At 44.6% G+C, this 18,723-nt stretch overlaps 1 protein-coding gene across 4 annotated transcripts in view; it reads right to left on the bottom strand.

Moving 5' to 3' along the window:
- Positions 1-13,405: 13,405 nt before the first annotated feature.
- LOC119281189 (transcription factor TGAL5-like) overlaps positions 13,406-18,723 on the bottom strand; it is a 6,034-nt gene continuing 716 nt past the window's right edge. Inside the window, exons 1-12 of one of the 4 annotated variants that reach the window (XM_037561801.1) lie at positions 18,630-18,717; positions 18,312-18,430; positions 17,877-17,977; positions 17,485-17,712; positions 16,791-16,838; positions 16,637-16,696; positions 16,475-16,552; positions 16,349-16,394; positions 15,987-16,258; positions 15,635-15,874; positions 13,954-14,096; positions 13,406-13,867 (exon numbers count right to left, since the gene is read on the bottom strand). In XM_037561801.1, coding sequence (XP_037417698.1) covers positions 13,774-13,867; positions 13,954-14,096; positions 15,635-15,874; positions 15,987-16,258; positions 16,349-16,394; positions 16,475-16,552; positions 16,637-16,696; positions 16,791-16,838; positions 17,485-17,712; positions 17,877-17,977; positions 18,312-18,430; positions 18,630-18,649 — 1,449 coding nt within the window. In that variant the 5' untranslated portion in view covers positions 18,650-18,717 and the 3' untranslated portion in view covers positions 13,406-13,773. Of the gene's footprint in view, positions 13,868-13,953; positions 14,097-15,634; positions 15,875-15,986; positions 16,259-16,348; positions 16,395-16,474; positions 16,553-16,636; positions 16,697-16,790; positions 16,839-17,484; positions 17,713-17,876; positions 17,978-18,311; positions 18,431-18,629; positions 18,718-18,723 lie in introns of those variants that run through there. The other 3 variants (XM_037561805.1, XM_037561788.1, XM_037561795.1) reach the window with 3 other exon arrangements.

The following is an 18,723-nucleotide window of genomic DNA, read 5'->3' as shown; positions in this document are numbered from 1 at the left end:
GGATCGACAGAGAAATCATAATCCTTATCAGTAATAAAGATAGGTGAAGTAGCAAAAGCAGGGTCATATTTCATTCTAGCATTCAAAGACTTTTCTTCAAGCTTAGCTAATAATTTCTTAAGATCAGATCTATCATTGCAAGCAAGAAAGTCTCTAGCAGTTTCTTCATCCATAACATAACCCTCAGGAACAACAGGCAATTCATATCTAGGGGGTGAATCTTCATCATCACTTTCATTAATATTATCAGTTTCAATAATTTCATTCTCTCTAACCCTAGCAAGTTGTTCATCAAGAAATTCACCTAATGGCACAGTAGTATCAAGCATAGAAGTAGTTTCATCATAAGCATCATGCATAGCAGAAGTGGCATCATCAATAACATGCGACCTATCAGAATCAATAGCATGTGTAGGTGTCGCAAGTTTACTCAAAACAGAAGGTGAATCAAGTGCAGAGCTAGATGACAGTTCCTTACATCCCCTCGTAGTTCAGGGAAAAATCTTGGTTCTTTGATCTTTCAAATTCTTCATAGTGATAAGCAGATATAAATCCCAAGTGAGTCAAATAATAGAGTTATGCTCCCCGGCAACGGCGCCAGAAAATAATCTTGATAACCCACAAGTATAGGGGATCGCAACAGTTTTCGAGGGTAGAGTATTCAACCCAAATTTATTGATTCGACACAAGGGGAGCCAAAGAATATTCTCAAGTATTAGCAGCTGAGTTGTCAATTCAACCGCACCTGGAAACTTAATATCTGCAGCAAAGTGTTTAGTAGCAAAGTAATATGATAGTAGTGGTAACGGTGGCAAAAGTAATATTTTTGGTTTTATAGTGATTGTAACAGTAGCAACGGAAAAGTAAATAAGCAAAGAATAATAAATGAAAGCACGTAGGCAACAGATCAATGATGAATAATTATGTCGAATGCGATCAATCATGCAACCGTTATAACATAGGGTGACACAGAACTAGCTCCAGTTCATCAATGTAATGTAGGCATGTATTCCGAATATAGTCATACGTGCTTATGGAAAAGAACTTGCATGACATCTTTTGTCCTACGCTCCCGTGGCAGCAGGGTCCTATTGGAAACTAAGGGATATTAAGGCCTCCTTTTAATAGAGTACCGGACCAAAGCATTAACACATAGTGAATACATGAACTCCTCAAACTACGGTCATCACCGATAAGTATCCCGATTATTGTTAATTCGGGGTTAACGGATCATAACACATAATATGTGACTATATACTTGCAAGATAGGTTCAAGAACTCACATATATTCATGAAAACTTAATAGATTCAGATCTGAAAGCATGGCACTCGGGCCCTAGTGACAAGCATTAAGCATAGCAAAGTCATAGCAACATCAATCTCAGAACATAGTGAATACTAGGGATCAAACCCTAACAAAACTAACTCGAATACATGATAAATCTCATCCAACCCATCACCGTCCAGCAAGCCTACGATGGAATTACTCAAGCATGGCGGTGAGCATCATGAAATTGGTGATGGAGGAAGGTTGATGATGACGATGGCGACGGATTCCCCTCTCCGGAGCCCCGAATGGACTCCAGATCAGCCCTCCTAAGAGAGATTAGGACTTGACGGCGGCTCCGTATTGTAAAACGCGATGAATCCTTCTCTCTAATTTTTTCTCCCCGAACACGAATATATGGAGTTGAAGTTGAGGTCGATGAAGCACCAGGGAGCCCACGAGGCAGGAGGGAGTGCCCAAGGGGGTATGCGTGCCCCCACCCTCGTGGACAGGGTGTGGGCCCCCTGGCCTTGATTCTTTCGCTGGTATTTTTTATATATTCCAAAAATAATCTCCGTTGATTTTTAGGTCATTCTAAGAACTTTTATTTCTGCACAAAAATAACACCATGGCAATTCTGCTGAAAACAGCGTTAGTCCGGGATAGTTCCATTCAAATCATGCAAATTAGAGTCCAAAACAAGGGCAAAAGTGTTTGGAAAAATAGATACGACGAAGACGTATCAATGGGTGCGCCATTGGCCAGGCAATGCCCGGGGGGAAAAGGTTGGGCTGATACTTCTCTCATGCGCGGACGGTTGCGGATGGAGGCCACTCCATAACAATGCTCCCAGTATCCAAATGTAAGGAAAACAAAGCCTAGCGGGTTAGCTTTGGAGTGCACTATCATGAAGAACACTAGAATGCTAAACTATTCTAGTCGGTTTTGTGGATAAGTCGGTTCTAAGTTAAGAACCGAGCAAGGTTTTCTCTCTCTCAAGTGGCTTCATAGCCAACTTCAATAATATGAGTATTAGCTTCATTTTTGTTGACATGTGAGTATTAGCTTCATTAGCATAGACTTGGAAAGCAAAACCATGAGAGAGCTATGTAATGTAACCACATCTTAAAGTTGAAATTTGCCAATTAATTATGTACATATTCGTTCCAATGAATAGGGCGAGGGAGACTAGTATGGGATCTACCCTTTAAGTATGATCGTAGGATCAGCCTCAAAACTTCATATTTAGACAATCCAAAAAACTCTGAAATTGTTTGACAACTTACCTGTGAGGTGTGTCTACAACTCCAAAAAAAATCAGCTCAAAACTCGATTTACAGTTAGACAAATCCGACTATGAATAGTGTCAACTTTGGGTGAATAGTATTTGACATTATTCACATCAGTTTTTCTCTTTTTTTTGTTTCTCTAAGTGTAGTTCAAATTAGGAGCTGAAATTTTTTAATGTTGTACATCAAACATGGGTTTGTGTGTGCAAATATTTTCAGAATTTTCAAATATGTTTTGTATCTTCAATACGATTGATCTCACCTAGGTGCAGATCCTATATTAGTCTCCCCATGAATAAGGTTGCCCGCATTGTCAGTATCATAACAAGTATCATACATGGCAACTAGGTAATTTGGGTGAGGTGTCATGAGATTAAATAAAAAAATAGAAGATTAGATATCACATCATGATACCGTGTCATATTAAATATTGTACTGCATTGTGTCATATTAAATATTGTACTGCATTGTGGCTTATGATGTTATGCATGATGGAAGTAGGATCATACTTTCCACTGCAGGCAGCCTAATAAGATGCACACTTATTTCGGACAACTTTAGCCATCAATTCCGCCAATAATAAAATGTTATGTGACTTACTAGAAATTATGCCACTGAAAACATTTTTCGGTTATGAATTCAATGATATAACTACTGCTGCATACTATTGGTTAAATTGACTATCAAAGTTAAATCTCAAAATATGCATGCCCTCTGGTGGGAGTATAGAGATGTCGATTTTGTATGTGAAGGTGATACGCCGTAGGAACATACGAGAGTCCATCAAGCCAAAGTGTATCTCTTTCCTCCTCCACAAGAAAAGCCCCCTCTCCTCCCGTCAGCGCCGCCGCCGGTCCGCCCCATCTCCGATGGCCTTTGGGCCATGGAGGTGCAGAGGCTCGGGGCCCTGCCGGCGGGAGGGACCCCGTTTCCGTTCTTGTTAGATTTAACGTCTTGGTTGGAGTTGTGTGGCGACGGCGATGTCCTTTAATAGGAATAATGCCTCCCACGTTCTATCCCCGTCCTAGTGATGCATCTAGCATCGTCGAAGGGTGTGTGAAGGTCCGTCGGATCACGCGAATTCGGTCGGTGCTAGTCTTCGATGGATTTGTTTCGATCCGGTCTTCGTTCGTCTTCGCTTGAGTGTTTATAGGTTTGATCTTTCTGATCTACGACTTTCTTCATCGGCGATGATTGTTGCTCTGGTGCGCTGGTCCTATGAGGCCTTAGTATGACGACTTCCCGGCTGTCTACTACCACAAGATTTGCCCCGTCCAGTGAGGAAGGGATGATGACGGTGGCGTGCCTTCGACTCACTCCAATGCTTGTAGTCATCGCTAGATGGTCCACGAGCATGGTTATATTTTTTATTATCTCTGTCGTTCTTTATACTGTCATGATTAAAGATAAATAGATTGAAAGTTTCTTGAGGAAAAAACTGATAATATTCAGGTCATCGGTCGTCACCCACACATCAGGTGCAACTTTACCCGCTTAATTAGAACACTCCATTAACTTGTGCATGTAGTATACTGCAGACTTTGTCAAAAAAGAAGATATAATAGCAACCATTAATTCGCCATCCACGCGCCGGAGAAGAAATAAAGCAGAGTTGACAATTTGACAATTATCTAGCATCACATATGCATGCATGTACACAGGGGCAATTCTACTGGGGGGCTTTAACAGGCTTAAGCCCCTTCTCCAGCACTGTAAAATTTGTTTCTACTACTAGTTTTAATGTCCAGCCCAACTATTTGCAGGCCCAATCCAACACATATTTGCATGACCCAGGCACCCCAGCCCGCCCTCCATTTTTTTCTAAATTCGCCTCTGCATGTACATGAGAAAAAGTGGACATTTAGCGTGTAATGTAAAAAAGGGCAGCGACTCGACTGGTAACCACCGAGTCTACCCAGAGATGGTAAGCCACCTAGTGCTAGTGGAGGTCGCAGTACCGTGTGGCGTGGATGTATAGACCCGTAGACCGGGAAAAACAGCCAGCGAGCCGACCGGCGACCGGTCCAGCGAGCAATAGGTCAAACTCGGGTCCACGATGAGATGGAGACGCATGCGTGTGGGCGCGGCCGGGCTCGCGATTAAACCCAGCTTGACCGACCGGATAATCATCACATCGAACGGGCGGATCAAACACGACGAGTAGGACCGGTGGTGGATCGATCGGTCCCGCACGCATTGACGGACGACGCGGTTCGCGACTCGGGGTCGTACCCCGGCAGCGGTAGGGTACCCCTCTCGCTAGGTGGTACTACTACTAGGCACGTAGTACGCGCGTGGTCGACCCGGCCGGTGCATACGCGCGGACCTCACATGCATGCATGGTGGGGACTGGGGAGTGGTACGGCCGCGTGCTGGTCTCGGGCATGTGCCGGCCGGTGGACCGCGCGCCGCGCGCGCTCTTGTCTCCGGGCCACTGAGCGGAGGAACGTGGAGAAACCGAAACCGAAAACATGGGGATCGGGTCGACGTGTGGAACGGAGATAGTGGGGAGCCCTTCCGAAACGGCCGTGCCGCGGCCGGCGGATGGAGTTGCCGGGAGACACCCAGTTCTGCTACTAGTATTTGTGTTTTTTAGGGGTTGCTATCTTTGCCAGATCCTATTTGACGTGTTTTAGCCCCCGGCCATTCGCGCACAGTGGTTTGGCGAATCTACTTTTTAAGGGTTAATGTGGCCGCTTTATCTAAGTAAAGTAGCTCGGAATGTCATTCGAGATTACATCCAACACACAGTCCGAGGAACCCCGACCCAAACTCTGCATAGTTCATCTAATACATCAACTTTACCTCATTTATGTGCGGCAACATTCGCAGTTCCACTAACCCACAAACTTTAAACTCGCTTCTCGTAAGCAGCATTTGTATATGGTTTGGCGAATCTTCTGGTGGTTACTGTATTGCCTTTTATCGGTTTTTGCCATTTAGGTTGTTGTATATGGTCTTCTATCGGTTAGCACCATTTTTTTGTTTGATTTTTTTTCATGTTTTCTGATTTTTTGGTTTTAATCAGTTTTAAAAAATGTGCACTTTTCTGAAAAGAAGTTTGGATTTTAAAAAAATGTTCATACTTTCAGAGTATTCGCGTTTACAAAATGTTTCACAATTTTAACTAATGTCCATGCTTTCAAAAAAAGGTTCGCTTTAAAAATATTTGATCTCAAAAAATGTTTGGGTTTTACAATAATGGGCAAAAGGTATATCGTTAGGATTCAAAAAATATTTGAGTTTTCAAATGTTGAAAAATTTAAATAAAAGCTCATTTAAAAAAAATTAACCTGTAATGTTCGCGTGTATGAATAAAATTGCAGGCGTTTCTAAGAAAAAGGAGCTCTCGCTATTTTTGGTAGGTTCTCTCTTCTTGGGCTGGTGACAGTTCAGGCCGTTTAGGTAGTTGGATTGGGCCAGCAAGTTAGACTTTTCTCTCTTTTTCCTGTTCAATGCTTTTCTCTGTCTTCATAGCGGGGTTTCTTCTCCGGATCTAAACTTGATGCGAGTTGCAGTATGCTTGTCCGAAAAGTGCTTGCAGCTACCGGGCTCCAGGGCTCTTGATATTTGAAAATTTTGAAAAACACACTTCAGTTGCTAAAAAAAATCTTAAATCAAATATGTGAATATATACACAATTCCTAAGGCCCGGTAAAAATCTAAAAAAGAAATACTTTGTATTTTGAGAAATACAAAAAAGAGAAAATTCTGACAAAAATGGCACCCCTTTTCTCTTTTTTGTTGAAAGATAGGGCTTTCCCCCTGCCCCAACTTTTATCAAAAAGCAAAGGTAAAACCAACACGACCAGGACAATGTACAGCGCTCGGCAACAACCAAAGTAGCTGTCACAGAAAGGACATAGCGAACTACCCCTATTACAAGGCAAAATAAGAGTCCAGCCAACGCCAGGAGAAACCAAAACACGGTGGACTAAAGTTCTGGTAGTTCAGATCACTTCATATCTCCCAAGCTATTCTAAGCAATTCCCCTCTTCGCCGGTCCAAAAGCCTTAAGCACTGGAGAAGAGGTGCACCCTGGGCGTCGGAGCACAAGATCTTCCATTGTCTCATCAGCCCTCCCACCAGGTCCATGATGCAGCGAATGCTTCGCCATTTTCGCCCCTGAAACACAAATTCGTTGCGCAGAAGCCATAAGCCCCACAAGGTAGCAGATGTGGGTAATGTTGATAGCTTCATATATCTTTTTCTTTTTCCACAAAGTAGACAAGGATAGAAAAGAAGATGGGACTAAGATACCCAACCCTTCAGCAATTATATTCCAGATTTGATTGGCTACCACACAATCAAAAAATAGGTGATTAATCGATTCATTTTCCCCGTAGAAAACATAGGTAGGATCTTCCACATGTCTTCTCTTGGCTGGATTATCTCTAGTCAAGCACTTATTGTTATAGGCTAGCGAGAGAAAGACATGAATATTAAGGGGGACTTTGATTTTCCAGATAGCATCTTTAATATCAGAAGATATCCCTCCAAAGTTAATCATCTTGTAAAAGGATTTAACTGTGTAGATCCCAGAAGGTTCAAGATTCCATCTAGGAGAGTCTGGGGCAATCCCAGGGGTAAAGTTACTAACTATCTCACACAACTCATACCATTTTTCCATAATGCTATCATCTACACACCTCATGAAAGTCAACTGTAAAGTATTGCCATCCCAAACCTGGGCAATGGTGGCATGCTGTTGTTGACAAATGTCAAACAGCTCCCAAAATCTAGTTTTAAGGGAGTATCCCCCAATCCAGGTATCATGCCAGAAGGCAATGTTCTCACCATTTCCAGGGATCCAACTAATGAAAGTTTTGGCTCCATCAAGAGCCTAGGTTAGGCTTTTCCAAAAGGGAGAGCCTAATCCAGGTTTTCCCCAATAGAAATTGGGTTTGTCAGTAGCATATTTGAAGTTAATGACTTTCTTCCGGTTACTATCCCTCCCATCATAGAATCTCCTTCCCCACGAGGCAAGGAGGGCCATATTGTATTCTCTAAGGTTAGGAACCCCTAGACCCCCAAATTCTTTTTTCTGAGCAATCGACCCCCAACTAGACAAATGGTATTTATGATTGTCACCCACATTGACCCAAAAGAAGTGAGACATCTGTGAGGTAATGGCATCAATGGCCCACTTAGGGAATTTCATAACAGACATCAGGTAAGCAGGAATGCTGGCTATGCATGTAGTTAGGAGGATAAGTTTGCCCCTGTAAGACAGATGTTTACCTAACCAGCCAGCAATTTTTTTAATGATCCTATCAATAATATGTTGAATGTCCTCCCTCCTAAGCTTTTTATAATGAAGAGACACCCCAAGATATTTGAATGGAAAATCTCCAAACTGACAACAGAAAATTTGTTGGACATTTCCACAGGCACATTGATGGTATGGAGATCACTTTTATTAAAGTTGATTTTCATACCAGAAAGGTTTTCAAAGCAAGTCAAAATCCATTTCAGGTTCTTGGCATAAGCCATAGAGTCTTGCAAAAATAAGATAGTGTCATCAACATACTGTAGGCTGATGACACCCCCAGGAATCACCTGGGGTAGGAGACGAGCAATTAGGTTAGCTCTGGCAGCTTTGGCAATCATTTTGGTAAACACATCAGCAACCAAATTAAAGAGCAAAGGAGAGTGAGGATCCCCTTGCTTTAGCCCCTTCCCAGCCACAAAATGTGGCCCATTAGTTTCATTAATTCTTACCTGAAAGGTACCTTGATAAAGAGTACTAAAAACCCAGTTAACCCACTTGATCCCAAAACCCCTAGAAAGGAGCATCTCTCTAACGAAATCCCAATTAACCCTATCACAAGCCTTCTCATAATCCAACTTAAGAATAAGGCCACTACTCCCAGACCTGTGAACCTCATGAATCACTTCATGAGCAATCACAACACTTTCCAAAATGAACCTCCCCTTGATGAAGGCAGTCTGATTAGAGGAAATTAGTTTATCACATAAATAAGAAACTCTGATAGTCATAGCTTTAGAAAAGATTTTAACAGCACAGTTACTAAGGCTAATAGGCCTAAAGTTTTTCATCTCCCTGGCCAAAGGAGTTTTGGGGATGAGGGTAATCAAGGCAAAATTGAGTCTGAAAATATCTAGAGTACCAGCTTCGAAATCCCTGACCATCCACATGAAGTCATTTTTGATAACATCCCAAAAAGTTTGGTAAAATAGAAAAGAAAGGCCATCAGGGCCAGGATCCCCACATGCATATGAGCTCTTGATAGCTTGCTTAATCTCTTCTTCCAAAAAAGGTTTTTCTAAATTAACTCTGTCAAGCTCAGAAACCTTCTCTTCATCTTCCCAAAAATCAGCCTCAAGATGAATATCAGGTTTAGTCTCAAAACTAAAAAGTTTCTTATAGAAATCAGTGGCCACTTCCAACATATCAGCAGTAGAAGTCACTACCCCCTTGGGGCCATCCAGTTCTGCAAGATGGTTTTCCCTATGTCTATGGTTTGCCAGAGCTTGGAAGTAAGCATTGTTCCTATCTCCTTCCAAGATCTTTCTATCTCTAGATCTTTGCCACAAGGCAGTTTCTTCCTTTTTCCAAATCTCTTCCAATTCCTTTTTAAGATTTCCTAGTCTAGTAAAATCACTAGGGGAAAGGTTTTGTGTCCCAGGAGAGACATCTAGCTTGTCAAGCTCCTCAAGTAAGACTTTTTTACTTTTCTTAATAGCAGCTTCAATGTTAGCACTCCACCCTTTAATTTTCTTCCTAAGGATCCTAGATTTAAGCATCCAATTTTCTACAGAAGGGATATCAGAGGAAACAGATCTCCAAGCACTCTCCACAACCTGATTGAAGTCAGGTTGGGAGAGCCATCATTTTTCAAACCTAAACATCTTAGATCCACGATGTCTCCTCCCCCCCAGTATCCAATACCAAGGGAGCATGATCACTTCCTACCCTAGGGAGGGCAACCAGGGAAGACATGATCACTGCCTTTTCTCTTATACATTGTCAGAAATTTGTTTTTCTCTATAGCCCAAAACAAAGCGAGATTTCTATCAAAACTTGCCACGGGTATTCAGAATGTGTATATGTATCCCCAGAAAAAAATCATATTTTTTTAAACTTCCAAAACACAAATTTCAAAAATGTTTAAATATAGAGAGCAGTGGAGCTCGGGTGCTGCAATCCCTCTCTCCATGCTTGTCCTCCTTTCCCCCAGGTTCGCATCAAGTGCCCCCATGCCGGGAGTGAGCTTTTTCTGTTCTGTTTTAGGCCCCGGCCCTAAGCTTTGTTCTGCCCTCTGTGTGGTCACCATCCGTCAGGTGCAGCACGTACGCTACATTACATCTATCAGATGGGGCGAACAAGCGTGCAAACAGTAGCTGCACTAGTCTGTTCCATTCGCACAATGCCTTTGTTGAATAAAGCTCTCATGATTTCCCTAAAAAAGCAATGTTTTATAGCACCTTTAAAGAAAAGGCCCAACTGGTTTTAGGCGTAAGTGCAGCTCTAGCTGATTCCTCCACATTTAGCCCCTCGAAAGCCTCTTCAAATTTGAACTCCTCGATTTTGACTTTTTGATGAGGAGTTAGCAAAAGGCGGTTCCTAGACAAACTCCTAAATTTACAACTTCCTAAATTACGCAAAATTTCATTTCAAACACAAATTGTAACTACTCAATCAAACAAAAATATCACATCATACATAGCATTACACAAATTTAGATTTTTCGAACAACACAAAACTACTTTTGAAACTAGATAGCGGCGTCGCCTCTGGCGCACGGGGGAAACCCTAAACGCGCCGCCAGCCGCCCCTTCCCGCTCCTCCCCCGCTTTGCCGCCGGAGGGGACACCGGCGAAGCCCGCGTGGTCCCCAGGGAAGGTGGCGGCAGGGCGTCCTCGTCGTTCTCACGCAGATCTCACGTCGGCCGGTGGAGCGCGGCGGTATTCCGCCGGTGGCTGGCGCCTGCTGCCCGTGGGGCGGCGTCCCTCATGGCGGCGGGGCTGCCCCTGAACGACGCTTGGTGGTGGCCACGTGGCGGCGCGCGGGTGGGCCGGATTTGGGCTTCCGGTCTGCGTCCTCGTCGTGGCAGCGCTTGCCGTTGCCCTCGGCCATGAGGCGTGGTCCGGGACGGGCCGAGCGCCGGTGGTGCTGGCCAAGACGCACGCTGGCAGCACCCTACTTCATCTCGCGTCATCTCGCTGGCCAATGGTGGTGGTCATCTTCTTCGTCAGAGATGGCCGGCCAGAGGCTTGCTGATCGGATCTCGAGATCCATCATCTAGTCCCGGCTGTGAGTTGGGGAGACATGGTTGCCGGTGAAAACCGAGCCGTTCGTAGGCGATGGCGGCGCTCTACGCCGTTACCTTGATGGAGGCATCGTCGTGTAACTACTGTTGACCTACTCGTGCTGCTCTAGGGGAAACTCTAGGATCTGGTGTTCCAGATCGGAGATGGCGGCACTGCGGTGTCGTTTATCTCTTGGGAGCATCATTTGTGGAGCAGCGCTAGAAGTCACAAGCAGGAGGTGGAGCGGCTTCGTCTTGCACGGAGCTTCGGTGGAGATGTTAAGTCATGCCTGACCGACAGGTGCTACGCTTTGTCATGCCTGGTCGGCAGGTGCTACGCACGACAGATCTTTCAAAGACTTCAAGCTGTGTCGGCTGGTGGTACTTGGCAGCATGGTGCTGAGGTGTATCAGTGGCGACCGCGACGTGCACAGCTGTTTGCGCGCAGGGAGGAGGTGCCGTTGGGCGCCGTGGTGGCGTCGACGATAGCTAGACCGAGCAAGGTTGATGCATCGGTACAGTTCTGAAGACGGAGCGGTGACAGTTGGCGCCGGCGGCCTCTGAGAGCACGCAGGACCGGCGAGACCCATGCCCGGCAGGCGTCCTGGATGGGTCCTCAGGTCTTAGATGTTAGGTTTGGCTGCGATGTCTGTTTGGTATTAGGCCCAGGCTATCTACGCCCCTTCATCAACTGGATAGGTGTAGCGACAATTTGTTGCTTAGACGGTGGTTTTAGTCTTACTGTGGTATTACTTGTAAGGTCTTGTGAGAATAATTAATAAAATGACCATATGCATCGCTCAGATGCAGAGACCGGGGTCATCCTTCTTTTTCTTAAAAAAAAATTGAAACTAGATAGCATGCTAAACTAATCGAATTCCTCCGCTAGCTTGTCCCAATCCACCTCATCGTCGCCAGAGCCGCCGGAGTTAGAGGAGACGAAGGAAATATGGATCACGGAGGGTCCGGCCCTCATCGGCATTATTGTCATACTTCGGGTAGGCCTCGTACCATGCAAGTTCCTCAGCGACGTGCTCCATGTGCTTCGCTCTGAGCCCAGACATATAGGCCCCATCCATGCGCTCGCCTCAAGTTGCTCAAAGGCATCATGACTCTCCCTCACCTCGCCATAGGAGATCACTTGAGGATTGACGATGACGGTGTCCATGACGCCGCGACTGCCAAGGGGGAAGTTCACATTCGCCCGACTGCCGGCTCATTTACCTAACTGTGGTTTGGCGAACCTTCTAGAGGTTACGGTATGGTCTTTTTCGGTTTCGGCCATTTAGGTTACTGTATGGTCTTTTATCAGTTATCGCCAAATTCCATCTTTTTTTTTATCTCTTTTGGCTTTTTTGTTTTTCTTGTTTTCTACCCCCTCCGTTCCTAAATATTTGACTTTTTAGAGATTTCAACAAGTGACTACATATAGAGCAAAATGGGTGAATCTACATTCTAAAATATGTCTATATACATCTGTATATGGTAGTCCATTTAAAATATTTAAAAAGACAAATATTTAGGTACGGAGGAAGTAGTTTTTAGTTTTAATTAAAAAATTAAATGTTCATGTTTTTCATAAAAAAAATAGAAATCTAGAACTTAAAAAAATCAGTACTTTTAAAAATATTCACATTTATGAAACATTTCACAATTAGTTTAAAAAATCGTTGCTTTAAAAAATGTTCGCTATTCCAAAAATAGTTAAAATCTCAAAAAAATGCTCATGTTTTTAATCAATGTTCAAATAAATGAATTATTGGAATTCAAAAAATGTTCAATTTATTTTATTAAATACTCAAGTTTTTTTAAATAGTACCTGTAATGTTTGCGAGTATGAATGAAATTGCGGGCGTTTCTGAAGAAGAAAGAAGGAGCTGTCACTATTTTTGGTAGGTTCTCTCTTCTCGGGTTGGTGACTGTTAAGGCCGTTTAGGGTATTTTTTTAGGCAATTCAGGCCGTTTAGGTAGTTAGATTAGACTCGGCCAGCAAGGCAAGCCCATGAGTTCTCACCTTTGTGGAGTCAGGGTGCAGGAGGGGAAAAAAATCTGATCTGAAAAAGGCTTTTCTGTGTCTTTTTAGCGGGGTTTGTTCTCCGGATCTGAACTTGACGCGAGTTTCAGCATGCCGCGCCTTTCCCCGCAGGTTCACATCGAGCGCCCCCCTGGATCAAGACCATGCCGGGAGTAAGCCCCTAAGCTTTGTTCTGCCCTTGTGGGTGGTCACCATCCGTCGGGTCGGGTGCAGCACGCCTAGCTACATCCATCAGGTGGGCCGAACGAGCGTGCAAACAGTAGCTGCACTTGATACAGACACTGAGACACAGCACAGAGCTGGCATGCACGGCCAAGGGTTCTTATTGAGCAATGTTTTCTAGCACCTTTACAGAAAAGGAGCAGCTCATTTTTCAGGCATAACCATAATCCCCGGATAATTTTGTCCTGGCCTCAACGCAAGTTGCAATATCGGGAAGAAAAAGTTGCAACATCGCAAATCAGGTAATGGTTTATTTTAGTGAGGGGACAAATTAGGTAACGGCTGGTTTATCTGACCGTGTCGTTTTGGCAAATGATCGGATCAGATTACTTGTTTATTCCTCCGCCCATTTCTCAAATGGAATGGCCTACTCTACTGATAACCATACAAACTTAACCCACGTCCACGTCCCTCACACCGGCCCTTGCCTTTTCCTAATCCCCCTCTACGCTTTGCACCAAATTTCCTGCAAAGGTGCTAACCCCTCCCTTGGTGCAGTTCAAGAGCCATAGGAACATCACAGGCGATGAGCCAGGCCAGTTAGTTTCTTGCCCTTGGCCGGCCTACTTTCTGCTCCTTTTCCCTAGCTAGTGATATGATATTCCCCTTTCCCAATATCTTAACGACGATGATGGAACAATGCTGCAGCCTCCTCGCGTTTTTTGTTGGCGGAATTTGTGCGATGCTTCAGAGGCCGGAGAACTGGTTTTGCTGAGGCTGCTGGTGAACGGACTGGAACTCTGTTGCTGTAGAGCTGACATTCTCTGGCATCATGAAGTTCCTGCAATTGAGAGAGTGTACGCCGAGGGTGAGATGTGATTCTGAGTATTATGCTGTTGCTGAGCGAGATCGTCGTGTTTGTCTTACTCGCGAGGGCGTGAAGCCCAGATGGAGCTGAGGGCGCGGAGGCGGCGATGGTACTCTCCGAGGGAGACGAAGCACCGGGCCGTCTGCCTGGTGGTGAGGATCCGCCGCATGTGATGCAGGGTCTGCTGTCTCAGATTGTCGGCCTTCACTTGCAATGCCATGTTGAGATATTAGGCCAGTGAAACGGGTTAACTGGCAACCGGGCTTACGGGAAATCTAACGTTTGTTGCACTATCTACATGATAATACACTTCAGAATGCAATGATTGGTGGCGGCAGCATCAGATGACAATGAAAGATGATGCAAAGCCAATGTTCCTGCTTGAGACATGGGCTAGTTGGAAGCTTCCTGCCGGTTGCATATTCTACAACTCTAGGGTGTGTGATGCCATTTCTCTCCGTGATCTACAATCTATGCTATGTAGTAGGATCTTAACGCAGATTATAATAAGAATATATAAAGGTAGTTTCGTGTTTCTTTTTAAAGCCTTTGGATGTCTAAACTGCTCCAAATATCTACTCCACCAAAGTAAAGTTTATCCACAAACCCCGGCCTAGATATCTCAAGTGGAGCAATTGGATGTCTCGATCTCCTTTTATTCAGATACGGGGGGAGAAGAGAACCTACAGAAAGACAACGCCACTTATTTTTCTACTATCTCGTGGAGCAGCATGATCCTACTTTAATTCAAGGCTCCTCTGCTTCATCTCTAAGTGCTCAAGTTTAGGTTGTTGTGTCTCTTTCTCTATTACAACTCATGGACTGAACCCTTGCGATTTTACAAGTGCAACAAACATATATGGCATGCATGATCCAAACTGTTCTATATATATTTGTGCATCTGTTGAACAACCAGCAAAGATAGGTCGGGCCGGAGTGGATGCACAGACGTGGCCAGAAATGGGAGTAGGACACACGGAATAATTTATACAAGGCAAGAAGGTGAACGTCATATTCTGATATTCCTACTTGGGCTTTATGAAGAAAGTGATAGGTGTTTATGTCTCTTAAGACATTCGGTTTATATGTAATAATAAATAAAGAACCTTGTCCAAGACTCAACCAATTGCTCAAAATATTGGTCCACAAACATCAGTCAATATACTAGTTTATAAGAGACTAATTATGCAATCTGAAAAGTGCTAATGATGTTTATCTGCATGATCTAGCCAGTTGCTCAAACAAAGTTGACCATGGTGCACAATCACATCTTATATATCATTAGTATTCCCTCCGTTCCAAAATACTCCCTCCGTTCGGAATTACTTGTCGCAGAAATGGATGTATCTAGACGTATTTTAGTTCTAGATACATCCACTTTCGAGACAAGTAATTCCGAACGGAGGGAGTAGATGACTCAACTTTGTATTAACTTTAGTACAAAGTTGAGTCATCTATTCTGGAACAGAGGGAGTACCTTCTATTTATCCGAAAAGCTAGACAACATTCTGTAGGACCAGAATTTCAACAATAATAAATTAAGTGATTCAGCTTAATGGTAAATATACTTCCCATATTCAGTTTTCAGTTCCAACTATTTTAGTTTGCTCTGTTGAATTATTGTTCAGAAAATCAAAGGAATGTATTTCTCTTTGTAAGTTCAGCAAATGGTTAATCATGCAAGAACATGGGATTTTAACGGCAGAGTGCATGAACTGCAACGAAGAGAAAAATACTGACCTGACGATAAAAGCTCTCAAGGTTGTTGAGCCTGTCAAGAGCTAGAGCCATGAGACCGGTATAGTTGGCAACATCTGCACCGTCATTGAGAGGGCCAGCGCCCACCGCGTCGGCCAGTGACTGGTGCAGCTGCTTTAGCCCCTGCTCGAGCGCCTCCTCGGCCTGCTCTGATGACTGCTGCAGGTTGCACATCCCCAGCAGCTGCTGCTTCGTCGACGGATCAAGCTGAGGTATCAGCATCTGATGAAAAGAAAAGGCAAGACTCAGCATGTAACATTGCCTTAATCATCAAACAAAGGTCAGATAGATTAAAAGCACTACTGTGCATTCTTGTAACAACTTCGCGCTAGACCTTGAGGATTTCAGAAGGCCGGAAGCCGGCCATCCAGAGGAAGCACCGCTCGGACTGCGTCGCCCACATGCCGGTCATGAGGTGGAAGACGTCGGACCTGGCGAGCACGGCCCTCAGGTGGAACAGCTCGTCGTGGTGCCGCATGCAGTCTTCGACAATGGTGCCGAGGTTCGCGTCGAGGACCTGGGCCTGCAGAGCGCCCTGAATCTCCGCCATGTACTTGTTGTCTTCGTCTAACCATCGGGCGTACTCCATGTCGAACATCACAGCGGCTGTAATAGCAAATCAAGAAGTTGTTGAACCTGACGTGATAACGTTGTAAAGCTTGTAAATTGTAATGCTGCAAGGGATGAGATGCTTACCGGAACTCATCTCTCCGGGCGCGCTACATCCTCCCGTGAGCAGACCCTGAAACGATATATTAAAAGCGTTACAGCATATGGCAACGATAGTGGTGAATACTGTTAGCGGTTCTAGAGAAATGGAACCTGTGAGCGCCCTCTCTGAATCTCTTGCTCGATCTGCTGAAGCCTAATCCGGCCTGTTTCTAACTGCTGAACATAAGCCTGCAAAATAAGTGCAACTGTTTTTGTGAGAATGTGTTTTTTTTTCATCCAGTGATTTTTTCACTGATCGTAACTGTTTTGCACCTTTTTTCTCAGCCTGCTCTTCCTCGCAGCTTCTCTGTTCTGCGCCAATCGCCTTTCAGTCTAAGAAATAATAGATGTGAAAGTAAGAAGAGTATGGCACAATAATGAAATGCAGGGCCATGCAAGCAACAAACTGAAACCAAATGAATCTCACCTTGGGATCTACCAACTTGCCATCTTTTCTTGTGGATCCATGCTTTCTCTGCATCAGAGTGGTAGACTTGGAAGTTAGAACAGTGTGCAATGCTAGGTAGTTAACTAGTTATACAGTAAGACACCTGGAGCTAAAATTCCTGTAGGGTGTTGCTGCCCACCTATAATATAACCTATTCACTAGGAGCTTTTTTACCTGCACGTCTCTCTCTTAAAACAGTAGCAGTGTCTATAATAGTTCATCTTTGTGAACTATTGAAAGAGAATGTGCTACTACTATTGTGGTTGTTTTATGTTCCAAGAAACAGTTCAGGTGGTTATCATGTTGCTTCTATCCATCAAAAGGAGGGACATAAGATCACTATGATGTCGCCAATCATCTTTTTGGCGACTTATTTTTTTTGTCTTGGACCAGCCTTGACCATATGATATTGCCTACTCTCCAGCGCTTCTAGAAATATGCCATTTCCCAGTGCCCACCCAACGACCACCATGAACTCGGTTTTTCTATTCAAAGGCATATCTAGAACTGAAAGGATGCTCAAGCTCAAAGCACAGACTGAAGTTTATGCTTCTGAAAGCAAACCGCTTGAGGATGCATTGAAACGCTTAACGAAGAACTTGTCCAAAAACGTAAACAACCATGATGAAGACGACAAAGTATTGCATATATCAACGTTGACACTGTTACGTACCTTATCTTGGGCTCCTGCATGTTGCTGAAAGCTTGGTGCAGTGGCTGGTGCAGCCCCAAGTCCTTGACTGTAGTTGTAATCATCAATGGTCACCATCAACGCCTCCTGCTGGTCCTGCTGCTGCTGCCCAGAGTCGGTCCTCATGCTCACTGGGGACACCAACTCGGCCTGTGACATTGTGTTCTGCGCGGAGCTGGAGTCAGTGCTCCCTACTGACTGCGAGTTCCCCTGTGAAGCAATTAATCCAAGAAACAAGAGGAGGCCGGCAGGCAGACGAAGACAGTGAGCTAGCATGCAAGCAGTTAATTAACCAAGAGCAACTTTCCCCCCCGCTGCTGCGGTCAGAAAGGAACTGTAGGAGCCTGCGAATGATCTAGAGAAGCAGTGCTTACACTGTATGGCTGCTGTAGATGACTCATTGGCCAAGAAGGGAAGATCTCCAGCGTGGGGGGCCTAGCCGCGAGATATCCTGCCGCTGCTGCTACTGCCGCTGCTGCATACATACAAACGGAATTAAAGGCCTTGTCAATCGCCCTCTCCCACAAGAGGTTGCGAAAATGTAGGCAAAGAGAGGAGAGAGAGAGGCGAGTCGTGGGGGGTCGCGGGATCACACCATTTTTGCTGTTGCCGCACCTTGCCCAAATTACATGTGGTTAGGGCTCATGGCTGTGTTTGGCAAGGCAAAAGCCAGGGCGTGGTGTGCCTATCTATCTATGCCGTGTGCTGTGGGAAGGGAGAGGGGGGCAAGCCTTTCTCGCATGCAGGCGGTTAAGGTTCAGAGAAAGGGGGAGAAGAGATCGATCGGAAAGGCAGTTATAGTCTCTTACACTTGGTGTGGGCATCACTTTCGATCATGACAGGATCGATACCGGCAGCGCAGGTGCCATGGATAAGGGCCTCCTCCAACTCGCCAAAGTAAGCAGCGGCTGCCGGTTGCAACTCCCTCCTGGATCACAAAGCAGCAGGCGCACAGAATTTAGAGCCAGTGATACGGTGGTATATAGATAGGCATATGCAATATATGACAGAGCAGATAAAAACTAGTGAAGCTTTTTCAAGAATGTAAAGGCAACATGAAAGATTAGAGAGGTGGATAGATAAGGATGAGAGCCAAAAAAGAGGGAGGGTAAGAGGAAATCACTCACAGGATCCAGGCCTTAGGCATTAAGAAACTATTTGGTTCGTGGGAAGAGGTGTAACCCAATAAGCACAAGAGTTGGATATATATAGCAGCAGAGT

This window comes from Triticum dicoccoides, chromosome 1A (assembly GCF_002162155.2).
Source record: "Triticum dicoccoides isolate Atlit2015 ecotype Zavitan chromosome 1A, WEW_v2.0, whole genome shotgun sequence".
In the NCBI taxonomy this organism is placed as follows: Eukaryota; Viridiplantae; Streptophyta; class Magnoliopsida; order Poales; family Poaceae; genus Triticum; species Triticum dicoccoides.
This window is presented reverse-complemented; position numbering and strand designations above follow the sequence as displayed.